The sequence below is a fragment of the Erpetoichthys calabaricus genome, chromosome 8 (genome assembly GCF_900747795.2).
Source record: "Erpetoichthys calabaricus chromosome 8, fErpCal1.3, whole genome shotgun sequence".
In the NCBI taxonomy this organism is placed as follows: domain Eukaryota; kingdom Metazoa; phylum Chordata; class Cladistia; order Polypteriformes; family Polypteridae; genus Erpetoichthys; species Erpetoichthys calabaricus.
The window spans coordinates 123,201,941-123,216,132 of NC_041401.2; the positions used below are offsets into that span (position 1 = coordinate 123,201,941).

The following is a 14,192-nucleotide window of genomic DNA, read 5'->3' on the forward strand; positions in this document are numbered from 1 at the left end:
TATATATATGTGTGTGTATGTATGTAATTGTCAGCTCAACACATTCCTTTGTTCTTTTTACTATCTCTATTCATTATTATCTACGCTAGTGTGATGTTTTTAGATATGTATGTGACTTTCATAATATATGATACTAGTGATATTTATTGTAAATCATACAAAAGTCTACAAAATTATATTTTTATTTTTCCTTTGTTTTGCTTTTCATTTCAAAAATTGTGATTATCTATGCTTATTGTATTTATTCTACTTGATACCTTGCTTATTCTCCACTACATTAGCTGATCATAATGAGAATAATGATGAGTACTGCCACTAAAATATGATACTTATCCCAGTGTGCTGGCTCAGTCTCTGTGTAGCACCACATAGGTTAATAGTGCATGCACAATTAGCCATGTGCTGCATAAGCCCTATCCCCCCCTTTCTCAAGTTAGAATGAGACCCTGTGAAATAACAATAATAAACAAAAGATTTATTACTTTTAACAAGGCATTTCTATCTTCCTGATGTAAGAAAAAAAGTGCAAAGTATCTGCACAAATAGAGCCGCAAATTAAAACAATGGAATGAGCCAGCCCCACACTGCCACATCATGTCATGGCCAATGTATTTCCCAGGATTGGTACTCTGTGAGTACAATGATATACTGTATATTTTTAATTGCTAGCTTCTGGCCATTTGTTGCATTTTGTTTAAGGTTAGAGTTTCACTCTGTGTCTTTTATTGTTTGAGGCACAGTGAAGATGTGATTAACACTACTACCTCACAACTCAGATAACATTTTTGGCCACAATAATTGGTCCAGCCAGCATAGTTGGCAGATACATCCTTTACTATCTGGGACACTTAAAAGACCATTGTACGATTATAATCCACTCAAAAAGATATACTCCTTCACCATTGACCTCATTTATATGTGTATGTGTAAGTTCCTAAATATTTCTGTGATTTCACCAAACTCAAGCGAATAAAGCAAACTCCACAGGGTTCGCTCACAACTAATGGGGACCTTATCCAGGTCTTCAAAATTCTCACAGACTTAACTTCACCCCCTTGTAGTCACAGTTGTTACACAACTCAGTACTCACCTGCAGTTCTTTGACCCAGGAGCAATGCCAGTATGACAAGCCGGACCACTTAACAAGCAACTCCCTCTCAGGTCGCCCCTTCAGTAGTGGTTTTGATGTTGGATCAGAAGACTCGCATTCTTGGTCCAGAGACATCTCTAGTGAAATGGAGGGCTCTACCCATTTCCAGTGAAGGATCCGCTGTACCTTGCCTTTCAGTGGTGGACACTAAAACATGAGTATAAAGTTGGAACAAATATCTATGGGTGTTTAAAATTTCTATCACATTTTGCTAATTTAAGGGCACAAGAACTAATGTTACACTATTCTAGGAAAAGGAGGATTTACCAAAATGAAATCAGGTAGCTTTGCAAAAAAAGTTCTGCTATACCTGGGTATGTTAGTCAAATACCTCTCTACTCACTACAGTTCAGATAAAAAAAGGTATACAGAGAAAATGCATCTGTCATCAAACAGAGGGTGATGGAGCCAAGCAACTAGGCCATTTTTCTATGTTTAAAACCGTGTGCACAGACGTCACTAAATGGGGCATTAGACACATTTATGGGAACTGTCTATGCTCTTTGTTCAAACTAATGTGTAGAAGGGGTGGCATGATGTCTCACTCTGTGTAGGAGTTGGGTTTTTTGTTTTGCCTCTTACTGTGCAGCGTGGGCAGAGCCACTCCCCATTAGGTATCTCTGGCAGTGGAGGATTCAAGCAATGGATGTGGTAAGATGATGGGCAAGTATCACAGCACAGCAGCTCGCCTCCATCTTTACACACTCGACAGAACTCCATATGATCATCATCCTCTTCCTCTCCACCTTCCTCTTCTTCCTCTTCCTCTTTTGGCTCCCACTGAATGCCTTCTTTTTCCTGTGTTCACAAAGCCAGATTAAGGTAACTATCGTGCAAAACATGACAAAACGGGTGCTAACTTCTGTAACTTTTTTCCTTGTCTTTAACTCCTTGTCAAGACATTAGACAACAATAATTAGTCAGGATTTCATCACATGCTCAAGAGGTCTTAGGTTTTAATGTTCTGATTACAAAACAACCTATCTTACACAGTGTGGGCAACTCCATTTGCCCTCAGGTGCTTTTTCCAGTTCAGGATCTAGGCAAACTAAATGGTATGCCCGTGGACAGGTATCACAGAGGATGATTTCACCACCTTGCTGGCAGACTTCACAATAATCCTGGTGGTCAGTCTCATATCCATCTCCTTCTTTAGCTCAAAAAACACAAGGAAAACATGTAGTTAACACTGCTTGGTAGACAAAACAAAGAAGCCCAGAAACCTCAAACAAGTAAATAAATGGAATAAATATAATTCATGGTGTTTATGAAACAGACAGTATGGCAAAGGAGCATATTACTTGAGGAGAACTGAAAACTACCCATACCCGATTCCAGCTGTATTTAAAAATAATGTGTCATGCCATCACATCTAAATGTTTCCTTCAGGTAATGTTGTGTGGTGCAGTTCACAATTAACTTAGTACCTGTAGGACCCAAAGTTGATACCCACCTCAGCTATTGACTAGTTGTCTGCCTCTGTGTTAAGTGGCATCTACTGTTTATGTGCAGTCTTCTTTATAAATTCACTATTCTTTATACTGCTTAGTACAGCATACACTGCAGAGGATGTAAAAATGCTGGTATTAGCCTTACTTTTTTTCTTCTTTCTGCCTTTATGACTCTTTTTCTGGACTACAGATATATCTGATCGAATGGAGGCACTGTGAATGCTGGCATTATCGAAATCAGAGTCTTCTTCATCACTCTAGAGATCAAAAAACAAGCAAAAGGAAACTAGTAATAGATGCCCTCATTTCAAATGTATGTCACTCCTCTTACACTATAAACATTTCAGTTTTGAATAGTAGAGCAGTCTTTAATATTTACATTTGTGCATGTCCTTTCTGCCTGAGTTTCAGACACGCACTTGCCAACTTAATCTTGGCACTAACTTTTACCTTTCTTTGAATCTCTCTGTCACTGATATAGTAACCTTAGCCTTGCTGATGTCTGGTCTGTTTTATCACTCCAACTAGCATTCAGCCAATAATAGATTACCTAAACCACCCATACAACTAGAGCTTCTTACCGAAGAATCTCTTTTCTTTTTGGCTCCAAATGGCAGCCTCATTCTAAGCTTCTTGCCTTTTCCTTTCTTTTTGCTTTCTTTTACATTTTTGCTTTTTTTTCTTGCACCTGGACCTGAAAAGGGAGCATGAGGTTAGTTTCTGAATGTATAACTTGGATCTGATATTAAAATATTACCTTCAGAGTTCTGTACCTTTGCCTTCCTTGGTTTTAGCTTTCCTAACTGGTCCAGGTTGAACAGGCAGCGTCAAGGAGCTGACTGATATGGGAGTTGCCACCGAGACTGTTTCTACAGCAGCAGCAACTGCAGCAGCAGCTGCAGCTGCAGAAGTACCTTTGAAGGGGTTGTTTGCACTAAACTCTCGCCATTTTGCTCCAAGAACTGTCATCATCTTAGACATTGGTATCTTGGGGTTCTTCTTGGCAATGAGAGGTCTATATGGATAATACACATACTGATTAGGGTGGCACCCATTCAGAAATGAAAGGTGACTTCATTACTTACCAAAATAGTCATCTGTATTGGACTCCAGACACACAGAGGTTACATGGCTCTTCATCTACAATGTCATTTCAGAGTATACAGCATTTATATATCACATTTTTCAAAAGGCAGGTTCACATTGCTAACAGATTTCCAAATAGAAAATAGGAAAATGTAATTCATTCAACATTTACATTCACAAGCATATATATCCTATAAAACAGTGTTTCTCAACACTTTTGGTGCAAAATCTCACTTTTTCCCATATAAGCGTATTTGTGACCAACAGGGGAGGTCCCCCAACTGCAAATCAAGCACGGGGGAGAGGTTAGGGGAATTAAGCATGAGTGTTGGAGCAGCGAACCACCACAATCAACTACCAGTATAAATAATAGCAACCCACCAGTGGTAGCCCAAGACCAAAGTGTCAGTAGTGACCTAGTGGTCAAGAAAAACCAATAAATGTATATACAATATATGGTCATTTTATTACATGAATATTATAATTATTAGATTGTATTCTGATATTATGTATTTATTTATATTATATTATTATACAGTATACTATCTTTTCTCCCCATTTACATGAATTCCTCAGAGCAAAGACCCAAGAACATCCCAAAACTTTGCCTCAATCAGCCTGTCCCAGTCCAACTCTAATGTGTCCAACTGTTACTGAAAATTAGCAGAGTTAGATCTTTACTCCAAATACTTTGACAAAACTAAACTGAATTGTGAATTGGTGACTGGGCAGGCCAGTATATTAAACGGAATTCCCTATCATATTTCAAAAACTTTTCCAGCCTTTCCCAGCTTTGTAGTATTGGGAGCATTAACCAACTGAATAAAACTATTCACAGGTGAGAATTGTGCCTCCATTAAGAGATACACCTAATTGCCATTATTTTTCAGATATCCTGATGCATTCAGATAATTTTCCACTTATATCCAGGGACTGATGCATGTCATAAAAGGACACCACACACATCATCACCATGACAGCGTAATAATGAAACTTAGCATGATGGATCTGTGGATGTAAAACATTTTTGCTATAACCCAGTAATATTTTTATTTTTACAGATGCACCATAGAGAGCATCTTGAATAATTGCATGACAGCTTGGCACAACAGCTGCACCAAAGCCACCAAAAATGTCTTGCAGCAGATTGTAAAAATGGCACAGGACATTGTCGGCACTGAACTGCCATCACTTGAACATCTATACAAGACTCGCTATGTGAGAAGGGCTAAAAACATCAAGGACATCACTCATCCTGGACATAACTTGTTTAAGCTTCTCCCATCAGACAGGCACTTCAGATCAATTTGTACATGTACAAACAGACTAAAAATAGCTTATGGAACTCTGATATTTCCTCAGTCTGAGATAATTATTTATTGAACATGTACAGTAAGCTATGTTGGTAATGTGTATTATACTGTTTACTAATATGTGAAATAATAATCTATTATGCTGTACATCTATGCAATAATAACCAATCCCGGATACTTTAACACTGCACTGAACATTTAACACTGCATATATCACATTGCTAATATTTTGAGCATATTTTATATAATTATTCTGTTCTTAGTTCCAATTTGGTATTTATTTAGTGCTGTGTTATCTATTTGAACTATTTGCCTTTTGGATTTAAATGCACCTTTGGGGTTGTTACAAGAGTAATTTTGCTGTGGTACACAATAACAATAAAGTGTTTGAACTTGACCTTGAATTTAAACTTGCACTTGAATATGAATTGTAAAAATTAACAAAGACATACATTCATCATATAGAGTGGCATTTTTCCAGTCTTACAATATGTAATTTTCAGCTTATGGCCACCACAATTTCATGATTTTCACTTAAAGAAATAGAAAAGTATTAGGTTCTTAGCTCCCAAGGTATGACGAATTGCACACTCTTACGTAACTCATATTGTAAGTTCACAACTGTTACCTGACTGACCAAGGCCATTTAATGCTCTGCCCATCAACCTTATCAACTGACTGTGTCCAACCACAGGACAGCTATTGGCTGAAACTTACAGTATTTGAATGCTGACCATTCTTAATACACCTTGCAGGGTTTAAATCTAATTAAACACTTAGTCTTATGTGTTCTTCCTTTGATTTGCACACATACAATCTGCTGGTACCTGCCTACCTGCTTTAAACACCACTGTCTGTAGAGGTGCAGCACTCAAACATGCTAGCTCACTTACTGTAATAAAGTGGTCACTCATTACTTAAGAAACTGTCTATCTGGTCTGAAAATGTAATTACTTGCTCTGTATACAAATGACTGGCTTCCATGTTGCAGCTTTAACACAAAACAAATACTATATACAGCTGGATGTTTCTATTGGAGCATATACTGTACACTGTATGAACAGGAGTCGTGAAACACACTGCAGTAATAAACTACCTGCTGTAATATGAATCATCTCTATGATGGAGCATTGACCTCCATTGTGTATATACAAAACCATTTGTTGTTTATACCGGAGCTGAAGCACATAAAGTACATATAAACCACTCTCTGCAAATAAAGGATGTGTAACTACACTTTAATATTGTATTTAAAGTAAGTTGCTTACACCTATATTAAAGATGTAATACCCAGTATACAGTGGTGTGAAAAACTATTTGCCCCCTTCCTGATTTCTTATTCTTTTGCATGTTTGTCACATAAAATGTTTCTGATCATCAAACACATTTAACCATTAGTCAAATATAACACAAGTAAACACAAAATGCAGTTTTTAAATGATGGTGTTTATTATTTAGGGAGAAAAAAAATCCAAACCTACATGGCCCTGTGTGAAAAAGTAATTGCCCCCTTGTTAAAAAATAACCTAACTGTGGTGTATCACACCTGAGTTCAATTTCCGTAGCCACCCCCAGGCCTGATTACTGCAACACCTGTTTCAATCAAGAAATCACTTAAATAGGAGCTGCCTGACACAGAGAAGTAGACCAAAAGCACCTCAAAAGCTAGACATCATGCCAAGATCCAAAGAAATTCAGGAACAAATGAGAACAGAAGTAATTGAGATCTATCAGTCTGGTAAATGTTATAAAGCCATTTCTAAAGCTTTGGGACTCCAGCGAACCACAGTGAGAGCCATTATCCACAAATGGCAAAAACATGGAACAGTGGTGAACCTTCCCAGGAGTGGCCGGCCGACCAAAATTACCCCAAGAGCGCAGAGACGACTCATCCGAGAGGTCACAAAAGACCCCAGGACAACGTCTAAAGAACTGCAGGCCTCACTTGCCTCAATTAAGGTCAGTGTTCACGACTCCACCATAAGAAAGAGACTGGGCAAAAACGGCCTGCATGGCAGATTTCCAAGACGCAAACCACTGTTAAGCAAAAAGAACATTAGGGCTCGTCTCAATTTTGCTAAGAAACTTCTCAATGATTGCCAAGACTTTTGGGAAAATACCTTGTGGACTGATGAGTCAAAAGTTGAACTTTTTGGAAGGCAAATGTCCCGTTACATCTGGCGTAAAAGGAACACAGCATTTCAGAAAAAGAACATCATACCAACAGTAAAATATGGTGGTGGTAGTGTGATGGTCTGGGGTGGTTTTGCTGCTTCAGGACCTGGAATGCTTGCTGTGATAGATGGAACCATGAATTCTACTGTCTACCAAAAAATCCTGAAGGAGAATGTCCGGCCATCTGTTCGTCAACTCAAGCTGAAGCGATCTTGGGTGCTGCAACAGGACAATGACCCAAAACACACCAGCAAATCCACCTCTGAATGGCTGAAGAAAAACAAAATGAAGACTTTGGAGTGGCCTAGTCAAAGTCCTGACCTGAATCCAATTGAGATGCTATGGCATGACCTTAAAAAGGCGGTTCATGCTAGAAAACCCTCAAATAAAGCTGAATTACAACAATTTTGCAAAGATGAGTGGGCCAAAATTCCTCCAGAGCGCTGTAAAAGACTCATTGCAAGTTATCGCAAACGCTTGATTGCAGTTATTGCTGCTAAGGGTGGCCCAACCAGTTATTAGGTTCAGGGGGCAATTACTTTTTCACACAGGGCCATGTAGGTTTGGATTTTTTTTTCTCCCTAAATAATAAAAACCACCATTTACAAACTGCATTTTGTGTTTACTTGTGTTATATTTGACTAATGGTTAAATGTGTTTGATGATCAGAAACATTTTGTGTGACAAACATGCAAAAGAATAAGAAATCAGGAAGGGGGCAAATAGTTTTTCACACCACTGTATATGTTTTTACTGTATTATGACACATTTTTACTTGATTCCTCTGCACCACAGTTTAAAATTACAAATCAAACAATTCAGGCATTATTAAAGTTCAAATTGCAGACTTTAATTTCGGCATATTTTCATATGTTTTAGTCACGCCATGTAGAAATGACAACACTTTTTACACATGGTCCCCCACCATAATGTTTGGGAAATAGCAGTGGTAAGTATATTAAAGCAGTCACATTTAGTACTTTGTTGCATATCCCTTGCATGCAAAGTCTGCAATTCATAGACATCACCAGGTATTGAGTATCTTCACTTGTGATACTCTGCCAAGGCTCTAATGCAGCCATCTTCAGGTTCTGCTTGTTTTAGGGGATTGCCCCCTTACTTTTCTTTTCAGCATATGGAAAGCATGAATAATTGGATTTAAGCTGGGTAACTGGCTTGGCCAGTCAAGAATTTTTCATTTTTTAACTTTCAAAAACTTGTTTCCTTAGTAGTATGTTTGGAATCATTTTCTTATTATAAGATGAAGCATCATCCAATGAGTTTGGATGCATTTACTGGAACTTGAGCAGAGAAGATGTTTCTAAACACCTCAGAATTCATTGCTGTCAGCAGTTACATCATCAATGACGACAAGTGTGCCAGTACCTGAGGCAGCCATACATGCACATGCCATAACCATCACCACGTTTAACAGATGATGTGGTATGCTTTAGGTCTTAGGCAGTTCATTTTGTCTCCACACTTTGCTCTTACTATCACTCTTAAACAACCTTTTTCCAGAATTCTGCAGGGTCTTTGAAGTACTTTTTCACAAACTATAATCTGGCAATCTTGTTTTTGTGAATAACTAGTGCTTTGCATCTTGCAGTGTGGCCTCTGCATTTCTGTTCATGAAGTCTTCTGTGGATAGTCTTTGACACATAACACATCAGCCACCTGAAGACAGTTTCTGATTTACACCTGATCTGACAAGCATTTGGGGCTTCTTATTTACCATAATGAGGATTCTTCTGTCATCAGCAGTGGATGTCTTCCTTAGCCTACCAGTCTCTTTGTGATTATTGAGCTCACCTGTGTGTTCTTTCTTCTTAATTATATTCCAGACAGTTGATTTAGGTAATGGTAAGGTTTTACACATGTTTCTAATGGTTTTACTCTGGTTATTCAGTCTCATAGTGGCTTCTTTGACTTTCACTGCCACAGCTCTTGTCCTCATGTTGAACAACCGTAACTACAAACTCCTAAAGTAGTCTGTTGGTAGAAGCAAGCCTAAGTATCATATGTCTGCACTAATAAAGCAAAGAAAGACACCTGAGGAATCACAAACACCTGTGACACCAATTGTCCCAAGCATTATGATGTCCTGAAATGTTGGGACCATGAATAAAAGGTGTTCTCATTTCCACATGGTGTGACCAGCATGTATGCATATACCCTTAAATGAGTCTGCAATATGCACTTTAATCATGTCTGAATTGTTTGATTTGTAATTTTAAACTGTGGAGCAGACAGGTAAATCAAGGAAAAGTGTGTCTTCGTCCAAAACATTATGAAGGGCCCTGTACATTATGTCATGAAAGAGTACCCAAGCTATCCCCCTCGTTATGTCCTCAGTTATTGCACATTTTTGATATAGAATGTTTTCAGGTCTTCAGCCAAAATCTAATATGAGATAAATAACATCTTACTAAACAACACTTTTTTATGTAATTTCCAGAATGAACAAAGTTATCCAGAAACAGCTGGCACTATGTAAAAATGAACTGCCCTATTATACCTAATAGCTGGTTGTGCCTCTTTTAATTTCAATCACTCAAGTAAAATGCTTTTTCTAATTAAATACTGGCCTCTTTAATTACTATGGAATAATTTTAGCCAACATTTCTTTGAAGAACCACTTTAATTCAGAAACTGTAGAAGTTTTCAAGCTTGGACTGTTCATTCATGCCACAGAATCTCTATTGGGTTTAGGTCTGTTCAACCAGTCCAAACCTTTAATTTTGTCCCTTTTCAGCCATTTGGATGTGGTCATTCTTTAGTGTTTTGGCTCATTCTCTAACTGTTTGAACTATCTACACTCCCATAACTAGATTTTTATAGTAAACATCAGAATTCATGATTCTTTCAATTATGGCAAGCTATTGATATCCTGAGGAAGCAAAACACCCCAGAATCTTTACACTACCACCAGTATGTTTGATGGCTGATATGATGTTCTCATTGAAGAATGATTTATTTTCTGCATATCAGACATAATGGGGGCCATGTCACCCAAAGGGTTCCCTTTTTGTTTCATCCTTCAATAGAATATATTCCCAAAAGGCTTGGGGATCATTCAAGTACTACTTGGTAAATGAAGGAAGACTGTTTATGTTCTACTTGCCTAGCCATTATTTATGTCTTCACGCTCTCCAATGAAGCCCATTTTTTTCCCAGTTTCTTTCTGATTGTGGAGTAACGGACAATGACCTTTTCATTGGCAAAAAAAGCCTACAGTTCTTTGAAATTCTTTTTGACTTTTTAGATGATTTTGCACAGTGTCCTTGAAGTCCCTTTGAGAGGCTGGCCACTCATGGAAAGATTAACCACTGTTCCAAGTTTTTTTCTATTTGGAGACCATGGCTCTCATTGTGGTCCGGTGGATTCTCAAAGCCTTAGAAATGGAAAGGCTCTTTCTAGACTGATTGTTTTTTTTTTTATTATTATAATTTCTTCTGAAAGTTCCTTTGATTGGGGAATTTAGTGTATGTTGAATCTTTGTGGGCGGCACGGTGGCGCAGTGGGTAGCGCTGCTGCCTCACAGTTGGGAGATCTGGGGACCTGGGTTCGCTTCCTGGGTCCTCCCTGCGTGGAGTTTGCATGTTCTCCCCGTGTCTCCTCCGGGCGCTCTGGTTTCCTCCCACAGTCCAAAGACATGCAGGTTAGGTGGATTGACGATTCTAAATTGGCCCTAGTGTGTGCTTGGTGTTTGTGTGTGTCCTGTGGTGGGTTGGCACCCTGTCCAGGATTGGTTCCTGCCTTGTGCCCTGTGTTGGCTGGGATTGGCTCCAGCAGACCCCCGTGACCCTGTGTTCGGATTCAGCGGGTTGGAAAATGGATGGATGGATGGATGAATCTTTGTGATGGCAACTTGACTCTAATGGCAAGGGTCAAAATAACTGTGGTTTACATTGAAGAGGGTTGGCAGTGTTCGGACAGCTAACTCTAATTATTCCATTAATCTGATTGATTTAACAAGGAAGCAATAACATTTCCCTGTTATACTGTACGTGAATATAAGCCTTGGCATGAATATATGCACTGAAACACACACGGTGCACTACTTCACTGCACTGAAGTTAGATAGAAATTTAGATGGCTAGTGCAAGTTTTACAATAACTATTATGTTATTCTAATAAACCAACTTGTCATATCAGAAAGATATACCAAGGGAAAATACCCACAACCAATGAAGGTGTATTATTTAATAACTCAATGCTGTCTTAAGTAGGCAGAGTAACAGTGGTCATTAATAACACAGAAAACTGTTCTTAATGCAGCCAGGAAAGAGATACATTACACTGCATAGAAGTGGGAATAAAAACTACAGAAGATGAACAAGGGGTAGAAAAAAAGATTGCCTTTATAATGAATAAAATCACTCTGCATACGTCAGACATATGATAAATACTGTGCTTGCCAATTTATAATCTGCTTTGCTATATAAACAGAAACAAATCCAAAACCAAAGATAGTTTGCAGAGCCTAAAGTCAATAGGCATTAGACCCACAGATGACTACAGTTTATAAAATAATGAAGTGCTACCAAAAATTCACTTATGAGATGAAAATATAAACACTTTGGTCATTATTCAAATGAAATTGAATTCACCAGAAAGTGAGCAAAGGAAAAACAAAACAAACAAACAAAACTAGCCAGTCAACTCTTCATACTGATGCGACAAACTGAGAATAACCTGCTGATTGTAACAGGCAATACAAGTTCATTTTCCAGGACATGTACTGCACCTAGATTAAATATAGTATGGATGACAAATGCAAACGTGCATAGCTATAGCACTGTGAAAAATGTGTTCAACTCTCATCCTTTTTCATATTTAATTGCCATACAGACATGGAATTTTAAGGCATTAGATTTTAAGTTATAAATCATTTTTCATCACATAGCTATTTCCAAAAAAATGTAAACAATAAACAATGAAATACTGCAATACAAACTTATAAAACTTAAATGTTCTTATTTTTAAGTATTCCTCTTTTGTTGAACCAACTCTAAGAGATGTGTGCCAGTAATCTTTCTGAATTAGTTTTTTATTTTTTATATTGTGATTTAACAGTACAGTATTTAGATACTACTCATTGCATAGCTGCTGAAGCTGTGTCAAGGTAGATGCTGTTAAAAGCATTTTGATCCTTCCATAAAAGAAGGATTAAGCTTGTTGCAGTTTAGAGTGAGTAGAGCAGAGAGCACTTTTAAAGAAGAAGAACACTTAAAAGCCTGGCAGGAATTGTGACATTGTGACAAGTTCTGTAACTGTTAGTCAGAACAAAATGGAATCAAAACCAAAAGTAAATAGCTCAAGAAACTAACTATCTCTAATGGACTTTTTCCTTTATTTTAATATAAAGGGCAGATGTTTTTCTGGGCGGGATGTTGCACACAGGGATAAAAGCAGAAGAACTCCACCTAGTTAGGTCAATCATTCAATAATGCAGGCATGTGACAACGCCACCCACTAGCAAATAGGACCCACAAAAACAGATCTTTTAATTCTTAATTTTATGCAACTTCAGCATATTCCTGAGGAACTGCTTTGGATCACTGTTTTGCTATAACACACACTTCTTCCCTAGTTTCCTGGCAGAGGGATCCACATATTTCTATAACAGTATTTCTCTATAATGTGCCCTTTAATTGTTGAAGAGCAAATGCATAGTATGATGCTATCATTACTGTTTTAAACAGTGGGATGCTGTGACCTAGTTAGTGCGCTGTTCTTGACTTGCACCAAACATACCACTTCAGATCAAAAAGTTTGTCTCATCACCTCACAAGACTTTATATTTCTGTATCTACAGTATTTAATAGGTGATGTTTTCCCCCAAATTTTATTTATTTATTGTTTAATCCACAGTTTTTTCCTTGCCACTTCCTAATAAACAGCATTCTTGTAGAATGCCCTGGAGTTTATAATATTAAAGCCAATATTAAACCGGGCTTGCAGAAAATCCCAAACTGAAGAAAAAACATTGGCCAGGAGATGTAGAGCGTATATAAAATATACAAAATAAAAGAGTAAAAGTAACCAAAATCTGCGGTGGGTTGACACCCTGCCCGGGACTGGTTCCTGCCTTGTGCCCTGTGTTGGCTGGGTTTGGCTCCAGCAGACCCCCGTGACCCTGTGTTCGGATTCAGCGGGTTGGAAAATGGATGGATGGAAGTAACCAAAATGTTATTCAAAAATCACAGGCAAAATGACAAGAATCTGAGATCCTAACCATTACTAAAAAGCCTTTCCCTAAATATGGCTATTGCCAACAAAGATGTGTTTATTTTTTATACAAATCCAAACGCTTGGTGAGTGAGAGCTTTGTGACACCATCTTAATAGAAAATGACAGCTGATGTCACACATAACATCACTGTCCCACGGTGTGATTCGCAATGGACGTGATAACCAAAAACAATATGGCTGTGGGCAACAAAACCAGAAACAAAAACAGCAAGTCTTGCCAAAAAGATGTTATGAAAAGGTAATATAATACAACAAGAGAAAATGTATAGATTAGAGCTAAGAACTAATACAATAATAATAATAAACTCATAATTATAATAATATGGTCATTATCATTTTGTGATAAAGATATTTTAGCAAAGAGGGCTACATGGAACGTTTTTTTAACCTGCTTCATGTGCACTGTAAAGCTTTCATCCTGCTCACTTGAACACTTAAGTCCCATTCACTGTGCCAAAATTATGTCTCATTGTGTGAATTATTAAGGTAGGCTGTGCAAGAGCTGTGGGATTTTAGCTGGGATGCATGCCTCTAAATGCCAGTCAAGTAAATTCAGTAAAAGGCTGTCTCCAAAACAGTTTTATATAATCTGACAAATAATATCCATACATTTATTAATTTTATTATGTTTAAGTCACTTGTAATTTATGTGTATACAGTAATCCCTCCTCCATCGCAGGGGTTGCGTTCCAGAGCCACCCGCGAAATAAGAAAATCCGCGAAGTAGAAACCATATGTTTATATGGTTATTTTTATATTG

The 14,192-nt window shown here is 37.8% G+C and overlaps 1 protein-coding gene across 4 annotated transcripts in view; it reads right to left on the minus strand.

The window, feature by feature from the left end:
• The window catches only part of chd5 (chromodomain helicase DNA binding protein 5), a 92,368-nt gene that overhangs the window by 28,744 nt on the left and 49,432 nt on the right, over window positions 1-14,192 (minus strand). For 2 of the 4 annotated variants that reach the window (XM_028807414.2, XM_028807409.2), the window contains exons 5-10: window positions 3,375-3,616; window positions 3,183-3,295; window positions 2,747-2,858; window positions 2,140-2,306; window positions 1,733-1,948; window positions 1,091-1,297 (exon numbers count right to left, since the gene is read on the minus strand). In XM_028807414.2, coding sequence (XP_028663247.1) covers window positions 1,091-1,297; window positions 1,733-1,948; window positions 2,140-2,306; window positions 2,747-2,858; window positions 3,183-3,295; window positions 3,375-3,616 — 1,057 coding nt within the window. The remainder of the gene's footprint in view (window positions 1-1,090; window positions 1,298-1,732; window positions 1,949-2,139; window positions 2,307-2,746; window positions 2,859-3,182; window positions 3,296-3,374; window positions 3,617-14,192) is intronic. The other 2 variants (XM_028807411.2, XM_028807410.2) reach the window with 2 other exon arrangements.